This window comes from Parasteatoda tepidariorum, chromosome 6, assembly GCF_982258835.1.
Source record: "Parasteatoda tepidariorum strain Cologne lab strain chromosome 6, Ptep-v5.0, whole genome shotgun sequence".
NCBI lineage: Eukaryota > Metazoa > Arthropoda > Arachnida > Araneae > Theridiidae > Parasteatoda > Parasteatoda tepidariorum.
Window position 1 is genome coordinate 54,515,581 of NC_141760.1, and position 21,109 is coordinate 54,536,689.

A 21,109-nucleotide genomic window follows, 5' to 3' on the forward strand; every position below is an offset into this window, starting at 1 on the left:
CAAAGGATTCAAAATTTTGCACTTCTTAATTGTTAGAAATAAACAAACAAACAAAAATACTTAGAACTATTAATAAATTCCAGAACTAAAAAAAGAATTTAAAATTTGGCATTTCTTAAATATTAGAAATAAGCTAAACAAAACTTTCAAAAACTTGTAACTACTAACAAACTCTAAGTCAGGAATGACTTGACATTCTTCAGTTATGTAATATGCCAAACAAAATGATGCTTGGAAATGTTGAAAATTTTGTTCAGTATCCTAATATTTTACTTCAAATAGTATGATTTGATATAGTCATCTTGGGAAAATGCAAAAATCTGTTCTTAAATACCTTTTAACAACTTTTTTTATAATTTTATTGCACAAAAATGAATTAATTTTAAATCATAAGCAGTTCAACTCAAATTAAAATACAGTTTCATCAAAACTATGGGTTTTTGACATGACGGTAAAAACCATGGTATAAACCGGTAAAAACCGTCATGTGTCAAAAACTTGCCAACCCTGATAATGTTTACAGTAGATGTGAAACAATTAGACAAAAGCTTACACTATTTTTATATCAAAGAAAGTAACTCAAAATATTTATTATTAAGAGAAGAAATGTGCACATTTTGAAACCCATCTTTGAAATGGAAAATTCAGAAAGCAGTTTAAAATATACTTATTTTTATAGATTAAACAAAAAACTATTATTAAGTAAATGTAGTTATACTTTAGTAAGGTGTATAAGCATTCTTGTTCATTTATAAAAAAAGATGTTTTTTTGAATAAAACTTAGGTGATCATTATTTACCCCAGAAACAGAATGATTGTGAATTACCCTGGGTCACCCTACTTATTCATTTACGCAGTTCTTCACTTGCTGGCTTGTTCATGTCATCTGCTTCGTGTATTGCATCCACCATCCACACACAAACAGTGGGTGCAAAACCGAAACATTCAGTTAGTCCCTTTAAAAGAAAAAAACATTGTTCGCAGCTAGTTGTATTCAAATTAGTGGATTTGATTATAAGGAGCATATACTGAAGAATTCTGAATGTTATTACAAAATTTTACTTTAAAATGGTATGTATCTACATACTAAAGTGTTTTGAAAGGCATAAACTTATTTTAACAGTCAATAAATAGCTATAGGTAAAACAGCATCATAAAATATAAAGACATTTAAATTTATACAAGAATAAATCAATGCTAATAAAAAAAGTATAATGCTATTTATTTCCTTCTGAAGAAATCAGTAATTAAAAACTTGAAAAATATTTAATAGATCATTTTTCTGCTTCCTGCTCTTTCATATTCTAAATGGTGTGCTAACGAAGTGTGTCAAAGAGAGGTAAAAAAAAAAACTTTTGCACTAAATAACACCTTACAAGAGTTAATTAATTTTTAAACTACCCACTTACACCAGTTTGGAACAGTAATTAGATAGGAAGATCCTATTAAAGTGGCCACTATTTATATCTTAAATTATCTCTCTCATCAACTGAATCTGATCTCTTCTTAACTGAGAAAGAATTTCAATTTAGCTGGAAGCACATTTCTTTAAAAAAAAGAAAATTCATTTTTTTCCTCGATATCCTACCTGGTAACCATAATAAAACAGGAAAAATTAGCATTTATTTTGTAAAAAAATAATTAAGTTTTACTTAATTTTATTCGTAAAAGCAAATTATTAAGTTATCCTCTGTGCGGTTGAGACTGTGATGTAATTTCAGTTCTATAAACAGGAACCTACCTCAATGTCGAAACAGAGTTTTGTGCTATGTATCAATAGTATGTCTACTTTTTTATGCTGTTATTCATGCTTTATTTCCATTGCTAGTTTTATATTTTGCTAACCCATTTAAATTTTGAATATCGGTGAGAGACTAAAATAAAGCACAAATAATGGCACAAAGACTAGTTTCAGTTCAATAAGCAAGAATTTACCTCATTGTTGAAATTTTGTGCTCTGTATTCCGTATGTCTGCTTTTTTTGTTATTTGTTTTTCATTTCTATTGTTTGCTTTATTTATTTTTTCATAAAAAAGAGTACGGTTAAGAGAATTAATTAAAGTTGTAAATAAAGGTAAACAACTTAAAGTAAAGGCTCAAAACTAAACTTACAGTAGTTGGGGTACACAAAATTCTGAGTTTCAACAATGAAGTAGTTTCTGTAATTTTGTGATATTATTTGTTTTTTGTTTATAATATTTAGCCTTAAGCACACCTTTGATGAATTCTTCGAGCGTTACTTTCTTTTAACAATTAATAATAAAAAATAAATAAAATTTCTAATAATAAATAAATAATATTTTTTCCTATAAAGAAAGTATAGCCATGTTGTTTTGTTGATTAGATTTTATTGTTGTTTCTACCCTCATTTCTAATTCATTAATAATATTTTTTTCTCTTCTAGAAACAGTTGATTAGATTGGTTACCGACACAAACAGAAGATCAGTTTATGCGGATGTATAGATGTGCATCTTTGCAAGTGTTCTTTCTTTTCTTGTTTATTTTTAATAACTTGGTTAATTGCCAAAAATTAAATAGAATTTTTAAAAAATATGTTTAAAAGAAATTTTTTTTAAAAATTTAAGATTAATTTATTTTGTTATTTTATAAAATTATCTTATGTATGTTTTTATGAAAATGTTACAATTTTCTTCTAACATTAGTATTTCTTAATAAAATCATTCAATTTATTATTGTCATTTTAAGTTCTGTTTAATAATACTGTAACACGTACGTAAAACTACTGAAAATAGAACTCATAAATTTTAAAAAGACTCAATTAGATAAATTTTTTCTGATAAAGTAACAAGCTATAAATAACAATAAACAAAAATGACATAAAAATTATAAATAAAAATAAAAGTTTAAAATTGTGCTAATTGCTATATTCCTCGGCTTTAAATTACTATTTAAAATATTTCCAATGATAGTATTATACTGTGATATTATATTATAGTAAAATATAATTTTGTAGCATACTTTTTAAATCTTGAAGAATTTATTGAAAAATATTCCTAATTTTATCAACTTCTTATAATACAAAACACTTTCCCTCTTAACTTATTTTGAGCATGTTAAGAAAACTTAAACGGTTTTGTAGTTTTCTTGTAAATGCTGGAAACATAAACATCATATACTGTGGTATTTGGTTAACGTTTGACTTTCTTTAAAAAGATGTACTGTGGTCATATACTGTGGTATTTGACCAAAAACTATCGGTGGTCTCTGTACTCGCACTGTACATCATAAGTAGAGTATTAGCATATATATCACTAGGATAATTGTAGTGAGTAAGATATTTGCATACAGTTATTTTATTTCGTATTTTAATAACTAATGTTAAACTAATAGCTGTTGGCATCAAGTTTATGTTAATAGGTTCAAATAAGAATGGGTGGTTGATATTCATTCACTACTTACTTATTCACTTACACAATTCTTCACTTGCTGGCTTGTTCGTGTCATCTGCTTTATGTAATGCATCCACCATCCACGCACAAATAATGGGTGCAAAATCAAAACATTCAGTTAATCCCGTTAAAAGAAAAACCAATGTTTCCAGCTAATTGTATTCAAATATGTGGATTGGATTATAAGGAGAGTACACTGAAGAATTCTAAATGTTATTACAAAATTTTACTTTAAAATGGTATGTATTTACATACTAAAGCATTTTGAAGGACAAAAACTTATTTTAATAGTCAATAAATAGCTATAGGTAAAGCAACATCATAAAATATAAAGACATTTAAATTTATATAAAAATAAATCAATGCTGATAAGAAGTATAATACTATTTATTTCATTTTGAAGAAATCAGTAAAACTACCCTCTTACACCAGTTTGGAGCAGAAATTAGATAGGAAGATCCTATTCAAGCAGCCACTACTTATACGTTAACTTATCTCTCTCATCAGCTGAATCTTAACTGAGAAAGAATTTCAATTTAGCTGGAGACATGTTTCGTTAAAAAAGAGAAAAGTTCATTTTTTCCCTTGTGTCCAATCTAGTAACCATAAATAATTGCTTAAACAGGAAAAATTAGCATTTATTTTGTAAAAAAATAATTAAGTTTTACTTAATTTTATTTGCAAAAGCAGATTATTCAATTATTTTATGTGCAGTTGAGACTGCAATGTAATTTCAGTGCTATAAACATGAACCTACCTCAACATCGAAAGAGAATTCTGTGCTTTATACCAATAGTATGTCTACTTTTTTTCTTGATGTTATTTATACTGTATTTTCATTTCTAGTTTTGTTTTTTGATAAAAAAGAAAAAGTAGGGTTAAGAGAACCAATTTAAGTTGTGAATATCAGTTACAGACTTAAATGAAAGTCAAATAATGGCACAAAGACTAGTTTCAGTTCAATAGGCAAGAATTTACTTCATTATTGCAATTTTGTGTTTTGTATCTAGTATGTCTGCGTTTTTGTTGTTATTTGTTCTTAATTTCTATTGTTTTCTTTATTTTCTCGTAAAAAAAAGTAGGGTTAAGATAATCCATCCAATAAAGGTAAACAACTTAAATAAAGGCTCAGAAATAAAATAAACATACAAACATTTGGGGTACACAGAATTCTGAATTTCAACAATGAGGTAGTTTCTCTAATTTTGTAATATTATTTATGTTTTGTTTATAATATTTAGTCATAAGCACAACTTTGATGAATCTTTTGAACACTACTTTCTTTTATAAATTAATAATAAAATTTCTAATAATAATAAATAAATAATATTTTTCCCTATAAAGCAGACATAGCCATATTGTTTTGTAGATTAGATTTTATTGTTGTTTATTCCCTCAATTCTAATTCATTAATAATATTTTTTTTCTTTTAGAAACAGTTGTTTTGATTGGTTACCAAGACAAACAGAAGGTCAGTTTATATCGATGTATAGACCTGCATATTTGCAAGTGTCTTTCTTTTCTTATTTATTTTTAATAAATTGGATAATCACTGAAAATTAAATAAAATTTGTTATTTCCATGTTGATTTTTATGCATCTCTGTTAACCTACTAATATTAAAAATTTGTGTTAAATTTAAAAAATATATATATTTGAAAGTAATTTCAAAACACATTAAGATTAATTTATTTTGTTATTTTATAAAATTATTTTATGTATGTTTTTATGAAAATTTATGATTGTCTTCTTTCTAACATTAGTATTTCTTAATTTTAAAATCATTCAATTTATTATTATCATTTTAAGCTCTGTTTAATAACACTTACATAAAACTACTGAAAATAGAACTCATAAATTTTAAAAAGACCCAAGTAGATTAGTCTTTTCTGATCCCCGTCCGAAAACTCGTGGCAAAAAAGCAACATTGTCGCAGAATGTTGCCGAACGTAACTTAACGTTACCGAACTTCCTTTCGGAAGTAAAATAATATTTTAGTTTTCTTTTCTGTAGAAATTTTAGAAAAATTTTCTATTCTCATTTGAGAATAAAGAATAAGGAAGTAAAAAATATGGTTTTCTTTTCTGCAGACATTTTTGTTCTATTTTTTTATGCAGTTATTACTACTGTTTCACATAGCTTTTAAAATCCAATACTTTAAATACTATAATAAGTGAAAACAGAAATTTAGCTACCCCTTTTTGAAGAATACGATTCAGATGATTTTGCAGTCAATAATTTTTTTTTTGGTAGTTACGGATTACACGGTTTTTTGCTACTGTTTTGGTTCTGCTATTGATTACATGTTTTTTTTTTTATTTATTATTTTTTTTAATGTTTTGACGATTTACAAAATGCAAAAAAGGGAAATAATTAGTGTGTTTTCCCCCTACAAAATGCAAGAATATCTCCCATTATATTAGAATAAAAAAATATTAAATATTAAATTGAAAAATTATTTTATCTAACTGGAATAGATTTTTTTTTTTTTTGATGATGCTTTTGTTACCTTAAATTAGTAACACGTGTATATTGGTTATTTTTAAAAGTAACTTCCAGAAAGATGTTAAAATTAGAGAGGTGTGTGACAGAAAGCCCGAAAATATTCTGCATCAGCATTTCTGAAAAGTAAGAAGTTTTTAATAACAATGAACAAAAATGACATAAAAATTATAAATCAAAATAAAAGTTTGAAATTGGGTTAATTACTATATTCCTCGGCTTTAAATTATTATTTCAAATATTTCCGATGATAGTTTAGTACTCTGATGTATTATAGTAAAATATAATTTTGTAGCATACTTTTTGAATCTTGAAGAATTTATTGAAGAACATTCCTAATTTCATCAACTTCTTACAATACAAAATACTTTCCCTCTTTATTTATTTTGAGCATAGTAAAAAAACTTACCTGGTTTTGTAGTTTTCTTATAATACTAGAAACATTAAAACCATATACTCTCATTTTGAATTCAAATTATATATAATAATATAGTAAATAATATTTTAATAATATAGTAAATAATATTTTAATAATATAGTGAATAATATTTTAATAATATTATAAATAATATAGTAAATAATATTTTAAGAATAACTGAAAAGCTGTATAAAGTGATTATTTAAATTATTTATATTTTGGCTACATTTTATTGTTTTAAAACTGTCTACAAGTTGGTTTGCCATCTAAATTAAATTTTTATGAACAACCTGGAAAATTCTGTAAGTATTAAACATTTAATATTATTTACTGAAGCAAAATCAATTACTTTTATTATTTAAGAAAGATAAATTCGATCGATGAACCTGCAAAATTTAAGCAAGCAAGTACATTATATATATATTCTTGATTAGAAAATGTATAGTTTTGTTATTTTTCAAAGAGACAAAATTTATGTAAACAATCTCAAAAATTTTCCAAACAAAAAATATCTATATTTTTTTTTTTAGAGAAAAATTTTAATAATCTGGAAAATATAGTAAACTATGAAATTCGAAACATTCTTTTGGAAAAGAATTGTTCTTTTAAAATAAAACAATGCAAAAATAGTAAAAAATAAGAATTGCGATCACTTAATAATTCAATAAAAATACAATAAGAAAGTGAAGACAATAAAGTACTATTTAAACAATTTATTAAATATTGATATTGCAAATTATTAATTATACATTCATCAAAATTTAAGTTCAAATGTTTCGTAAACATTACCATTCAACGTAAACATTACTACATTTCGTATACAAATAAATTCATTCATCACTTAACATATCCAAATATATACAGATATACATGTTGTAAAAATTAAAGTACTATATACATTATTAAAAAAAAGAAAAAAAAACTTGAGCTGTGCAATATTCATCGCTCAAGAAAAAAAAAAAGAAAAAAAAGATGTTGTTACTAAAGAAGGATGTAATTAGTAAAAACATCTTTTTATTTCAAATTTGCTAATTTATGATTATAAAGCATTATTTCTAAGTCTATTTTTAAAATTTTTACTGTCTTGTAAAATTAAATGATTGTATTAATAAAGTTACTACGAAGGAATAAAGTAAAAACTATAAATACAATTAAATCAATTTATGAAACATATTAATGAAACATGTACTAATTTATCACAGCAGTAAAAACTTTTTTAGAAATTATAATAACAATAATGTTATAACAGAAACTGTATCACAAAACAATGCTGAAGTGTTTCAGTAAAATATATAAAAACTACATCATTATAGAATAACTCGTACAGATATCAAAATATATACACTACATATAGATACATAATAAATGGAATATACATGAATTAAAAGAAAGGGAAAAAAACTCGGACAGTGAAATATACACTGCCCGAGAAAAATAAGATGTCATTACTAAAGAAGAATTTATTTAATTAAAACATCTTTTTATTTCAAATTTGTTAATTTATGATTATAAAGTGTTCTTTCAAAATAATGAACATGTTTAACATACATAAAATTTTTATGCAATATTAAGTCCCTCAAAATAATGGAGCTCTACATCAAAAGAACTTATGGGCGTAGATGATGGATCCTGTTGAGGTGGAACACTAGGACTACTGTTTGTTTGATCTATTTCTTGGTTTATGGTGGGACTTGGAGAAATAATGTGCTGATTTGGTGAAATTGAAGAAGGGGGTGTCAGCATTACACTGTTGTAAGTTTGAGAACTATAGCCCAAAGGCATGTTGTAAGAGCTTGAAACTGCAAGCATCTCTGATTTCGTTGCATAAGGCAGGTTAAGTCCAGAAGAAATCGATGGAGGTGTGTGGATGGGTCCTGCGGGCATATGTAAGTTATTCTGGTAGTGCTGATTGCTAGCACTAGACGACCCATTGGATTTTTCGTTGCGATTGTACAAATCAGAATTAAAAATACCCTGGTTAACTGGCTGGGAATGCATCCGATGGTAAAGAGCTGCTGATCCAGGTACTTGACTGTGCTGAAAATTCAGCGCTGCTGGAGAAGAGGCAGGATAGCCGGTTGCAGCGTAAGGAAAATGCGTGGGATAAGATGCATTAACTAGAGTTGCACTATTATTATCTATGTGCACACCCACTTGAGGTGCCTTTAAACTTCTATGGTTAAAGGCTGGATAGTAAGGCACTCCATAAGGCATCACCGGTTCTAATGTCGTAGCTGCCGGTTTAGGTTCTTGTCGGGTACGATACTTGTAATCGGGATGCAATCGTAGGTGCTCTTGGCGTAAGCGTTTGGCTTCGTCGATGAATGGACCCTTTTCGTTTTCATCCATTTGTTTCCATTCCGCACCTAGTCTTTTGCTGATTTCGGAATTGTGCAGTTGAGGATTCTCACGAGCTATTCGTCTTCTCTGAACTCGCGACCAAATCATGAAAGCGTTCATCGGGCGACGAATCCTTTCTTGTTGCTTCTTTTTTACGGATGGAACTGGAACACTGTGATTATTAGCCTCATTCATATGATGCCCCATCATGTTGTTCATATGAGAAATCATTCCTCCATTTTGTACGATTTGCGGAGCTTGCATCATTTCAAAAAATAATAAAGTCTATAAAAAGTTCCTGAATAATCCACAAAACTGTTACAGGAATGTAAAAAAAACTATCGCTGATCTTCGAAAACTAAAACTGCCGTATTATATCCACAAAAAAAATAACTAAAGAATACGTAAGCAAAAGAGAAAAAAAGATTGAAGAAAAACGTCCGTTCTGTGTGAGGTCGAAGTCACAACTAATAATAATTACACAAGTGACTTTTATCAAGCAGGGGGGGGGAGGAGTTTCTGCTGACCAATCATTAAAGGGGACAGAACATAGCCTTCTTTCACATACCCCTAGCAGCGAATAATTGAATGATAAAATTTTTAAAAAGAACGATACCTTATTTGCAGCATGTGACAGTTGCGGTTAGAAATAAGGTTTTTACAAAATTTAACAGTGCTTCTCTCTCTCCCTTTTTTTTTTTTTTTTTTTTCAAAATTTTATCAGATTAACCTAGAAAGAGTTAAAGTGCGGAAGCGTATTAGTTTATTTTTGATAAACCCCTCTCCTTATATAAAAAAAACCCCATTTTCTCCGTTATTTATTAGTATTAAACATAAGTAGCGAAAAATCCGCCTATCTGACTAGGGTGAGAAAGCATAAAACTTCCTGTTTCGTCTATATATTTTTGAATAAAAATTTATATATATAAATAAAAATTATGTTAGATTTATCTTAAAAACGCATTGTTTATATCTGGAGCGTTTCTGAAAATTTTTCTTTTCTAAAATTAAGATAAAAGAAAAAAAACAAAAACAATTTTATACAAAAATTTTTAGATGTTTCGGGAGAAAAAAACGTATTTTTTCTGAACTTTCAACGGCATTTTTGAATAAAAAATATGTTTCATTTACTTTCTAAATGCATCATTTAATTCTAGAGAGTTTTTCTTTTCTAATGTTTTAAAAAAAAGAAAGAAAAAAAAACACGTAATCATTTTTTGCCAAGAATTTCAAAAATGTTTCGATAAAATAAAAATAAATTTTTTTTTTTAATTTTTTTTTTTATTTAAATTTTTTAATAAAAAATACATTTATTTACCTTCAAAGCGCATTATATAAACCTTGAGCAATTTTAAAAATTTTTTGCGAAGAATTTTACGTATTTTGAAGAGAAAAAACTTGAAATAATAAAAATTACAAATTTTTGACAAACTTTTTAAATGAAAAACATTTCCTTCAAAACACAATATTTAAATCTAGAGTGCTTTTAAAAATGTTTTTTTTTTTTTTTTTTTTTTTAAATTAAAAAAAGCATAAACACATTTTTCAAAAAATTTCAGTTATTTTATAAAAAATTAAAAACGTATTTTTTTAGAATTTTCGTCGAAATTCGTGATTAATAATGTGTTTCTTATTTAAATGCATTATTTAAATCTATTAAAAAATATTAAAATCAAACTTCTTTAGGATATTAGCAACTTGCCGACTTATTTTTTCAGACCTATTAATAAGATAAAATTTCTTAATCTCAAACAGCCCATTGACAGTCAAAGTAGCTGGGGTATATACCAAATTAATTGCCAATGCGGCCTTTCATATATTGGCCAAACTAAAGTACCGTGTCAAGGAACATGTCAAAAAACAAGAATTTAAACGCTCATCTATTGCCCAACATTGTTGGGACTCTAATCATAATTTTGATTTTTCTTCTTCTAAGGTCATTCAAAATTGTTTTTCAATTTTTGATTTAGATTTTTATGAGTCCTATAATATTTTCAAAAATTCCAAACTGTTGGTCAATGACCTATCCAGCATTCCTTATCTTTCTCCTGTTTGGAAATCTATGATTAAACCTAACTAACCCCCCTTTTTCGTTCCTTGCTTCCCATTCGTCGTCATTCATTCACTCTTCCTTCCTATTAGCCGTTGCTCTAACCCCCCCACCTGTGACGTCACCTTTCTCTATATTTACCCTGTTTTCTCTCATTTCTTTCTGTTGCACTGATGAAGGTTGCCTTTTGAGCATCCGAAACAGCTGTATGCATTTATAAATATTTTTTTGTGCTCTTAAACGTTGTTCACCTTAGTTTGTATTTTAGCGCAAAGGTCGCCCACTTGTGTATTTATTTATATAAATTGCACAATGAATTAGTAATTACTAGGATTACATTATACGGTAATAAAAGAAGTACTAGGTTACTAATAGTAAAACCTAGTATTTCGTTTATGCAATAATTTAAATAACAAAGGTCAAGTTATCTGGTATGTTAATTTATCCGAGGGTACTGCGTTTTTTAAATGAATCAAATATGACGTTTGCCAGTTCCACAATCAACCAGTGATTTACAGAAGTTTCTATACAGAAATCTGAAAGGGGTTTTCCATTTAGGTAGACGTTCATAATTGCGTTTAACGCTTCTTGGTTAAAACCAGTACGTAATGTGTTTTTTTTTTTTTTTTAAGTTCATTGCTGAAAAGCCTCTTTCAACCGCAGCAGTACTCCCAGACAGAGAAAACATCAATTCCACCATGCACAGTATGTTGCTGTATTTCTAGATTACATGTTCATTTTAGACGTGAGGCGCTAGACTCTTGTAAGATAACAAAAACTGAAAATGTATCACGAACATTAACGGGAAAAATGGCCGTCCGCGCGGACGTCGGATTCGAGAAATTTGTTGTCCACGGGGAATTTTTGACCGCCGAGGACGGGCGGTTTTTCGAGCCCTGCAATAAACCAAAATTTTAACCAATTTCATTATAAATGTACTTTTCATTTTATTGTTTTGAATTGATATTTAGAAATAAAAAGATATATGTGAAAATATTTTGTTGATCATTTATGTTTTTAAGGTAATATAACTTCTACTCTACAAGTATCATCTAATTAAAAATTTTATTGCAAGAACCAGAAAGTAAAATTGAATATTTAAAAAAAAAAAACTATTTGTCTAAAAGTTAAATAGCCATTACTGAACAAGGAAAAAATTTTTTTACATATTTTTAATATTTTTACAATTATTTAATAAATAAAGAGTTAATAAATTTTTAAAACTCCGTTGTATAGTTGCATATAAGATTGTATACCTGATAAAGCCCAAGTCGAATTTATTTCAAAAGATATAATAAGATGTACACTACCCTACAATAGTGGAAGAGACATTTTCAGTTCTTGACATATTTTTAAATTTCTTAAGAAATACTTAGAGGACTATTCTGTAACTGTAGAGGTGTTTAGTTCAAATATTTTTTCAGACCTAGCAATAAGGTTTAAAGCTTTATAAATTTTGAGGGACCGACAATAAATTACGAAAGAAAACGAGCTATTAACACCTTACACAAAAACTTCTATCGATTACTTTAATTATTAATTGCAATAAAATTACGTAAACCTAGCTTAAATATTCATGGATAAATGGAACTTTTTATAAAAAAGATAAAATTTTTTTATTTGCCTCGTTTTTTTTTTAGTGTAACTGTAGAAATATTCGATAAAATTCGAAATATTCGATTGGAGTCATTTTAAATTAATAACAAAAATGTCATTTTAAAATTTGAAGGAAGAAAAAAAATCGCTAGAAATCATGAATAAGCGATTTAAGTTATTATTATTTTTTTAATGCTACTCATACATGGGAAGTATTTAATTTTTTCTCCGTAATTTTGTTGTGAATTGTATTCTGCAACTATTGAAAAATTCGGATTTGTATATCTTGAAAATGTAAAAAATTTTTAGGTACAGAGTATCCGCGCACCTGGAAAGTCATGAATTTCAGTATTGAACAAAATTTTTCATGATTTTTACTATTTTTTTTAAAAAAATCATGGAAAGTCATGAATTTAGGTCTCTGAAAAATCTAATTTTTAAAATGGAATCCCCCCCCCCCCCAATTCATATTGTTCCAAATATCTGAATTCCTAACAAAATCACCACTCAGGTATATTTTATTAGAATATAAAATGATTTTATCAAGTTCTTTAAAAATTAAGGTGTTATTTCAGAAAATGAAAGAAGAAACATCATTTCTAGAGCGAATTATCTTTTAAACTCTTCTATGATTTAAGAATTTTTATTATTAATTTTTTTTTTTAATTTTATTAATTTAAAATTTTAGTTGAAGCAAACCAGTCATTGGCGAATTTTTTTTATTCCGAAGGAGAACAAAAAAATCAGGAGTATTTCTTTCCTTTCTGATGAACAAGAAAAGTATCTTTAGAATATAATTCTACAGAAGAAAAAAAAATTGCTTTTGTATTTTTTTCAGCTATTTTATTGTTTCAACTCATTTTTTACTCTGCTTTTTAAATTTGAAATCTATAAATATGAAGATGCAGAGTATAACAGTTTTGGTTATACCTATCATTTCAATTAATTTTATTATAATGCTTTTTTAAATTTATTGTTGAGAGAAAATAGTAACTTCGTTAAGTCATGAAAAATTCTTGGAACTAGTGGAAAATCATGAAAGTCATGAATTTGAAAATCTAAAATGTAGCAGTAATTTAAGTAGCATGTGTACTTTTTTGAAGAAAGCTCTAAATGTTAAGGGCTTTCCATCAATTTCATTTTGTACCATAAAACAAAATTTAATAATAAGTGATAATCATACAATGATTGTCCGGACAACAAACATCCTTTGCAAATTTACGTGCTATTGGCATTTTAAATTTTATATAAATTTTGATCTATCCATGATTTTATTTACGTTTATAAGTATATTCTTACCTTTGTATCATTTTACCTATTTCATAAAATTTTATTGGATTAGCAATTTCAACTGATTTTATTTCATTATCACATTTGATTGAAACATTTTGTCAATGCCTAGTGTATTTTATAAAAGTAAATGTAGTATGCACTTTATCTTTGACGTCTAAAATGTGTTGCTTGGCAGAGCATGTCCTTGTGTGGAACTTGTGCCATAAAAACCAACATTCAATCAATCAATCTATAATGCTTGCGTCTTTTTTTAATAAATCTTGTTAAATTAATTTTGCGGAAACTCCCTTACATTTCGCAGCTTTCTTTCGAAATTTTCAAAAACTACTTAGAAAGTTACTAGATACTCTTTAAATTTTCAAGATATTGGAAACGGACTTTTTTGCAAGCACATTATGAAAGGATATGAATATTTAAGCTAGGTTTAGGAAATTGTGTGTAGTTATTGCATGTAAACCGAAGTAATTGTTACAAGTTTATTGCTATGTTATTTAGCATAGGGTGTTCAAGAACACTCTTTTTCGTTCTTAATTTATTGACAGTTCTTCTAACCTTTGAGAGTTTTAAACTTAATTGATATGTATGAGAAATCGCGTGACCTAAACACCACTGAAGTAAAAAAATTAATGCTCTAAATATTTGATGAAAAAATGTCGAAAGCTGAAAGTGCTTCTTCCATTATTTTCCTGTAGTGTATATTTTACAAATATTGATATATGTTTTAAAGTAAAGGGAATTATCAAAATTTTGAAACTCTACTATTAATATTTGCTTACTATATTATCTTTTGTATCTTGACGGGGGAAGAAATATTTTTCTGTTGCATGAGAATTTTTTTTACAGATCTTAGATACTTTCGTATCATTATTTCGAATCTGAAATTAACTTTGCTCCTAAAACTACAGATGTTTTTTTATAAGATAACATTTTGCAACTCGACAGATTTGACGTTGACATCATTTACTGCACCGGTAGGCTGGAATCGAACCTACGAACTCTTGAATATGGGGCCCAGTGCCCTACCAACCAAGTCAGTAAAAAATAAGCAAGCTACAATCTCCTTGTTAAGTGCTTACACAATACTTAAACACCTCATAATTAGTATTCTAGTTGTTTAAGTTTTATTTACGTCCCACTAGAGCTGCAAATTGGGCTAATGGCGACGGTCTGGGAAACATCCCTGAAGATGATCCGAAGACATGCCATCACAATTTTGATCCTCTGCGGAGAGGATGGCACCCCCACTTCGGTAGCCCGACGACCTGCGCGCGAAGTCGAGCACTTTACGGTAGAACAGTTTAACGAGGACCAATACCGCACACCCTCGATCCCTTCGTAGACTGATCCAAGTGGCCACCCACCCGCACACTAACCGCAGCCAGTGATGCTGGACTTCGGTGTTCTACTGGGAACCGTGTCTTAACGATCAGTCCACTGCAGGGCATAAGTATTCTAACTAAGTATATTTAAATAGTTCTTTTTTCTTCCAAACAAATTATTTTTTTATTACTATTATTATTTCTCCTTAAACAAATAGCTACCAATTAGGTTTAAAAAAGACTAAGACTACCGCAATTTAGGAGTTGTTGACATTTTAAAATCTAAACAATTGCAACAATTACTATTTTAAAAAAGAAGTGTAAGTCTGTAGCGAATTTTATTAAAAAAAAACTTAAAACCCAATTACAATTAATTCTATCTTCAATAGAATTAATTTACAATAAATTCTATTGATCATGCACAATAAATATGTAAAAAAATATAATACATTTCGTAAAATTAATACAAATTCGTATATCATTGACACCATAGTTACATTAATACGTGATTTCGTAATATTGACTTCATTTTCGAACTCGTGATTTTTCTCAATTGTACAGAATGGTGTAAGGCTATGTTTACTGCGTTACAAACAGCAAATCCCTTGAACTATTTGCAATACATATTAATCACATTTATAATCACACCATATACTCCTGCAAAATGACTAAAGTTCAGAAAAAAATTTAAAACTTTCAACTTTTGCCCCTCTCGGAATTTTGGCAGAAAAAAATAAAAAAAATTTTCTCACTACAGTTAATATCGCACAAAACGTTTAGACCAATAGAATGTAAGAAATTGTTGTAAAATATTGCTGTTAAAACTATCAGTTTCAATATGGCTCTAAATGTTATATTTCGTTCCTTGCGTGATAAAGCTAATCATTGGAAAAATTAATGAAAGCACAAGCGTTCTATGAAAATTATTCTATGGATGAAACAACTAAAGTAAATAAAATAAAATCCGCAAAAAAAAATTATACCAGAACCAGAATAACCGTACCAGAAATTAAAAACTCCGTATAAAACCATACCGGAAATTCTAAAACCTGATGGCTCCATACTGAAAATTTGCTTTAAGCTTTCAAGCTTGCTGGAAACCAGTATGAAATCGGACTGGTAATTTTAATACTTGTTTTCAAGCACACTGGTGATTTCGATGCAAGTTTTCATACATAGAGGAAATTTTGAAACTAGTTACAAAACTTAAATCTGGAGTATAAACAAAATACTAACCTAAGTGCATATTCTTCCGATAATCGAACAGGTTTTGATTTCTTAAATTTTGCTTTCCTGTTCACTAATTCGTTGACAAGTTTATATATAACGGTTTTGTTGCTGTCTTAGCAAAATATTGATTTTCGATCCACTATATGTATCAATCCTTTCGATATGGAATGTGTGCATGAGAAATACAGTGCTTACAATAATGAAATAATAAGAAAAATGTAAATAGAATAAGTGGAATAATTTAACACTTTTAATTATAATAGTTTATTACAAGATTTAATTAAGTTTTTTGGGTATTATCATTGTCTTTGTGTTAATATTCCATTAAAAAAATTAAATGTGAAAATAATTACACACTTTTAAAATTATTCGTGTTAACAGGTTTGATTCTGATACCATTACAAATATTTACTTTGTTAGGATTTTTCTCAACTGATTACATTTTTAATAGTTTCTCTCTTTGGTAGGGAGTGTATCAATAGATTTATTAAGGGATTTAAAAAAAAAATTGAAATAAATATTTCTTTTTTTAAAAATAAATGCACCTTTAAATATTTATTTTTCTCATAATTTTTTGTTTGAATTATCGAAAAAGCTTGAACGTTTAACAATTGTTTTTTTTTTTTTTTTTTTTTTTTTTTTTTTTTTTTTTTTGAAAAAAAAATTTTGTGCACAATGATTTTCTTTGAGCATGTTTATTTTTTTTCCCCATAAATTATAAATTTTTCTCTAATTTTGATAATGGGTGAGAACTATTTTTTGAAATGCACATGTAAAATTGCATAAGATGGTGATTTAACAGTCGTTGTCAACAGTTTAACAGTTAAATTCAACTATTACATAACAGTACGCATTTTGTTAAATATTTACGTTGTTAAGTAAGAGCCCTTTCAAAACTCTATGTACCCTTTTGTGTGAGGAAGCATCTTGCTCTTTTTTATTCCAAGGGAGAACTTTGTAGTAGGCCTAGTAATGGAGTATTTAATAAAAATTTTTAGTTAAAAAGAAACTAAATAAAAAAAATTGAAGAAAAGAAATTTTTTCAGAGATGTAAGCAGTGTTATTAATATCTATGTAAACTTTTCATTTCTATTGTATATGTATTAGATGCCTAAATAATATCATATAAAACATATGTATTAGATGCCTAAATAATAATTTAGCTAATTGTTAATTAATTGAATTAAATAAAAAATAATTAGATTTGGGGATTTTGTTTACCCCTGTAACTAGATCAATGACCTCTGGTAAACCTCAATAGACTGAAGGGAAGGCAGCAATTTATTTGTTGCTGGATGCATATCAATTGCTGCCCTCAATTGTTGATTCATTGATTACCCTCTACTGGAAAATGTCGGGCAATCACTCACCCTGCGCTTTTTAGACTACGAATGCTAGACTGCTGGCCAGTATTGTTGGGTCGACAGGAGGGCAGCTATTCACTTTAGTACAGTTGTAAGTGACTTAGAGCCGGCACTGACCAGTCGCTTTAGCAGCTGGTGTGCACAAGTTTTGTGGTGCTGGACCTACAGATTTGTTTTTGCTGCAATCCAATGCAATTTACAGTCAGTCACCAAAGTCTACATACACCCGCTAATATTCGCAGATCTAGCACTTTACTCATATTTTTGAATATACAACTTTATTTTCGTTAACATCTTGGATAATAACTCGTATCTAACAAAAAAAATTATGAACAAATTCGTTAAAATATGACAAAAATTAACAACATATTAAATTATATAGTCACAAAAGTCTACATAAAGAGACAGAACAATACAAACTTTCAGAATTAAATGCCAAAAAATTTAACATTTATACTTTGTAGGACCTCCCTTAGAAGTAACAACTGCCTGAATTCGGTTTGGCATCGACATAACCAGATTTTTTGTCGTCTCAGGTGTAATTTGAGACCAGGCAAGCTCTATTGCCTTCTTTAGGGTTTCCTTGCTTGTTACCTACTCCTATCAACTTCCTCCCAGAGGTGCTCGATGAGATTAAAGTCTGGGGACTGTGGCGGCGAATGGAGCTGTTTAAGCGTTTTATAGAGTAGCCATGCCTTAACAATCTTAGCTGTATGTTTTGGGTCGTTGTCTTGCTGGAAGACAAAGTTGTTCCCAAGTCCCAATTTTCGCCTCCCCAATCTCAATTTCCAACCGTCAGAAATGAGATTCTTGCTTGTAATCTCTCCGTATGAGAATATTGGATTTGATCCCTTTAGGAGATTTCCTTTTTTTTTTGGATGATGTTAGAGTGTACATTCTATATCACTAATTATGCTTAATAAAATCTAAATTTCACTAAACAATTTGTATATTCTTTCCTGGAGATTGTTAATTGTTTAATCCATTCATTAATGGCCAAAAATGAACAATCATGAAGTTATTTTCCCCTATACGAATATTGGTGGCTACTGATGGAGAAAAACCTCCGCCAAAGCGCCAGTAGGGGGTTAAGGGGGGGGGGCAATTGCACCCCTGTCGGGCATGGTCAGCAACAAAATATTTTAAATTTATTATTTTTTTATCATTTTCTTAGTTGTAAAAAGATTGTTGATTGATTCAGAAAAACAATTAAACTGTTCGCATTCAATATCTTAAAATATATATTAATCAACATAACAGATTCTCATTGACTTTATGTACAGTGCATGAAACGGACATTTATGTACAGTGTATGAAATGGAAAAAGGGAACACCTTGATTACTTTTGATTTAATCATATTTTCACGCACAAAGAGTCAATACTATATTTTAAGTTACGAAAATGAACAGAAAAGCTCATTCTGTTCTGGATAAACATACAAGTTTGTCTAGAGTTTTAGATTTTTAATTTTCAAAATGCGGAAACAGCCGCAATCTGGAAGATATGGTCGGAAGTTATGGCAAAGAGGGAGTTGGAAAGTTTTGGTCCTTTAATTTTAGCTTTACTCTTCAATTATAGCCCATTATCTCAAGAACTTTTTGAGTGTATTGAAAAATTTTTGCATAAAATTACAAAAAACATTTTATACTCAAATTTTTAAGCAAAAATAATTTTAAATAATTATTTGTTATTTTTTATTAGTTTATTAAATAATAGTAAAGTATATTGAATTGTATGTTCTACATATTTTTACATCCTTTTAATTTCCAAATACAAACTTTCAGAGCAATCGATCAATTAGTTTCTGAGTTATCAAATTTTAAAAAAGTCAGTTTGCTTAAAATTTTATTTATCTTGAATTATTTAACCAATTTCATTCAAATTTTGTATTTCACGATTTAAAATTACCTTCCATAAAATTATATAAAAATTTGTATATCTTGCTATTTTATTTTATTTTATCCGTCGTTGAACAACCGCCCCAATTTTCGGGTTTACGACTACTAATGTTCAACTCCGTAGCCTTGTAATTTTGAACCAATCAAGAAGGCAAGGAAACTCCTGGATAAGTACCCCCAGAGGTATTGATTTGTTATGGGAACATGGAGGACTTTGCGACTCGACAGATTTAACGTGCATCAGTGGCCATTTACTACACGGGGATTTCAAAAATCGGGATTCAGAATTTTTCACTGCATATTATAAATATAAAAAATATTGAATATTTTATAACTATTTAAAACTATATTTTTTGCATGGCATTACCTTTGGAAAAACGAATTTTTGCAATTGTATGAAAGTTTTTTCGATTCAATCAAAAAGCAAAACGTTCTTGAGATATGACGAGATTGAGATATTATCATTGAGCTATTATTTCGAAGCTATTACTATGCAATTACTATGAAATTAACAAAAGAGGACAAAATGAAATTTTTTTGCATCTGATTTATTTACATCTGATATTAATATTGAAAGTGAGCATCATTTCACCTTATTTTCCTCTTTCAATCCTTAAAATTATCAAAGCATATAAATATGGATAATCACCAGCTAAATTGCTGATAATAGCAATATAATTTTTCTTTTTTATACAGAAACTATATAAAAAAGAAAAATTCTTTTACTATTATTAGCAATATTGACATTACTTCAAATGAATGTACAGTGCGCAAAAAAATAAATGGACCCACCGGAATAAATTTTAATCTTAAGTTCGGATCTTCATGTTCTAGGACTCATAAGAATGAGTCCTAGAAATGGTTCGAGAGGGTGACATCAAATATACTAATTAATTAGTCCGAACGATATTTTAAGTTCGGAAATTAAATATAAAAACGTTATCCGATTAAACACACTCTTTTTCGACGGATTCGGATTTCTGACCCCCAAAATAAAGTAGTTTCAATCTACAAATATTGTTTTAATGGTTTTTTCAGGAACGCGCTTGAAAGTTAGGACCCTTTAAAGCTAAGTTTAGTTTTTGCGTATTTCACTGTATCCCAATTTTTTTTAAGCGAAATGAAAAAGTTTTGCATACAATTCCAATCAGATCAATCAATTGCTATTAGTTTTTCTAAAGATAATTTCATACAAAATGAAACTTTTAGTAAACATTTATTATTACTTTATTTAAGGGAAGTCGAGAAACTTAAGAAATGTAAGGTGTACAATTTTTTCATCATTTGCAATTTTAAATGTCAAAATTTAAGCAAAATCGGTCAAATCAGTTCTGAAAAATAAAAATAAAAAATCTTATTTTTCTAAATTTGGTCCCCTAACTTCTTAATTTTTAGTGTCAATTATTTGTGGCTTAAAATTCGTAACTATGAAAGCAAAAGCGAATTTAAATCGTAGAGGAAACAATGTTTCGCGTTGACATAAGGTAAACAATAATCAATTAACTGAGTGAAAGATTATTCGTTGCAGACGTATGTCAATATGTAAAAAGCTTTTGCAGGGCGAAACAGAAATATTGGTAGAAAGTGTGCTTTCCGCTTTCCAGAGAATCGATAACATAGCAGAGAAACAGCAGCCATGTGTGGGAATTTTTTTTAAAAATGTAAGTTAGTTAAGAGGGGACCCCACC

General features: G+C 28.3%; 1 protein-coding gene and 1 long non-coding RNA gene across 8 annotated transcripts in view; one reads left to right on the forward strand and one right to left on the reverse strand.

The window, feature by feature from the left end:
- LOC147808039 (uncharacterized) overlaps window positions 1-21,109 on the forward strand; it is a 94,513-nt gene that overhangs the window by 66,619 nt on the left and 6,785 nt on the right. For 2 of the 7 annotated variants that reach the window (XR_015434670.1, XR_015434676.1), the window contains 3 exons: window positions 2,405-2,476; window positions 4,845-4,882; window positions 11,353-11,714. This is a non-coding gene — a long non-coding RNA (uncharacterized LOC147808039). Of the gene's footprint in view, window positions 1-2,404; window positions 2,477-4,844; window positions 5,000-11,352; window positions 11,715-21,109 lie in introns of those variants that run through there. The other 5 variants (XR_015434671.1, XR_015434673.1, XR_015434681.1 and 2 more) reach the window with 3 other exon arrangements.
- Window positions 7,029-9,233, reverse strand: LOC147808043 (transcription factor sox-2-like). Its single transcript, XM_087165882.1, has one exon. It carries the CDS (start codon window positions 8,935-8,937, stop codon window positions 7,888-7,890), a length of 1,050 nt encoding a protein of 349 aa, XP_087022008.1. The 5' UTR covers window positions 8,938-9,233; the 3' UTR covers window positions 7,029-7,887.

Bases quoted from the DNA above. Each gene is read 5' to 3' on its own strand.
- LOC147808043 (XM_087165882.1), bottom strand. From the start codon at position 8,937: ATGATGCAAGCTCCGCAAATCGTACAAAATGGAGGAATGATTTCTCAT.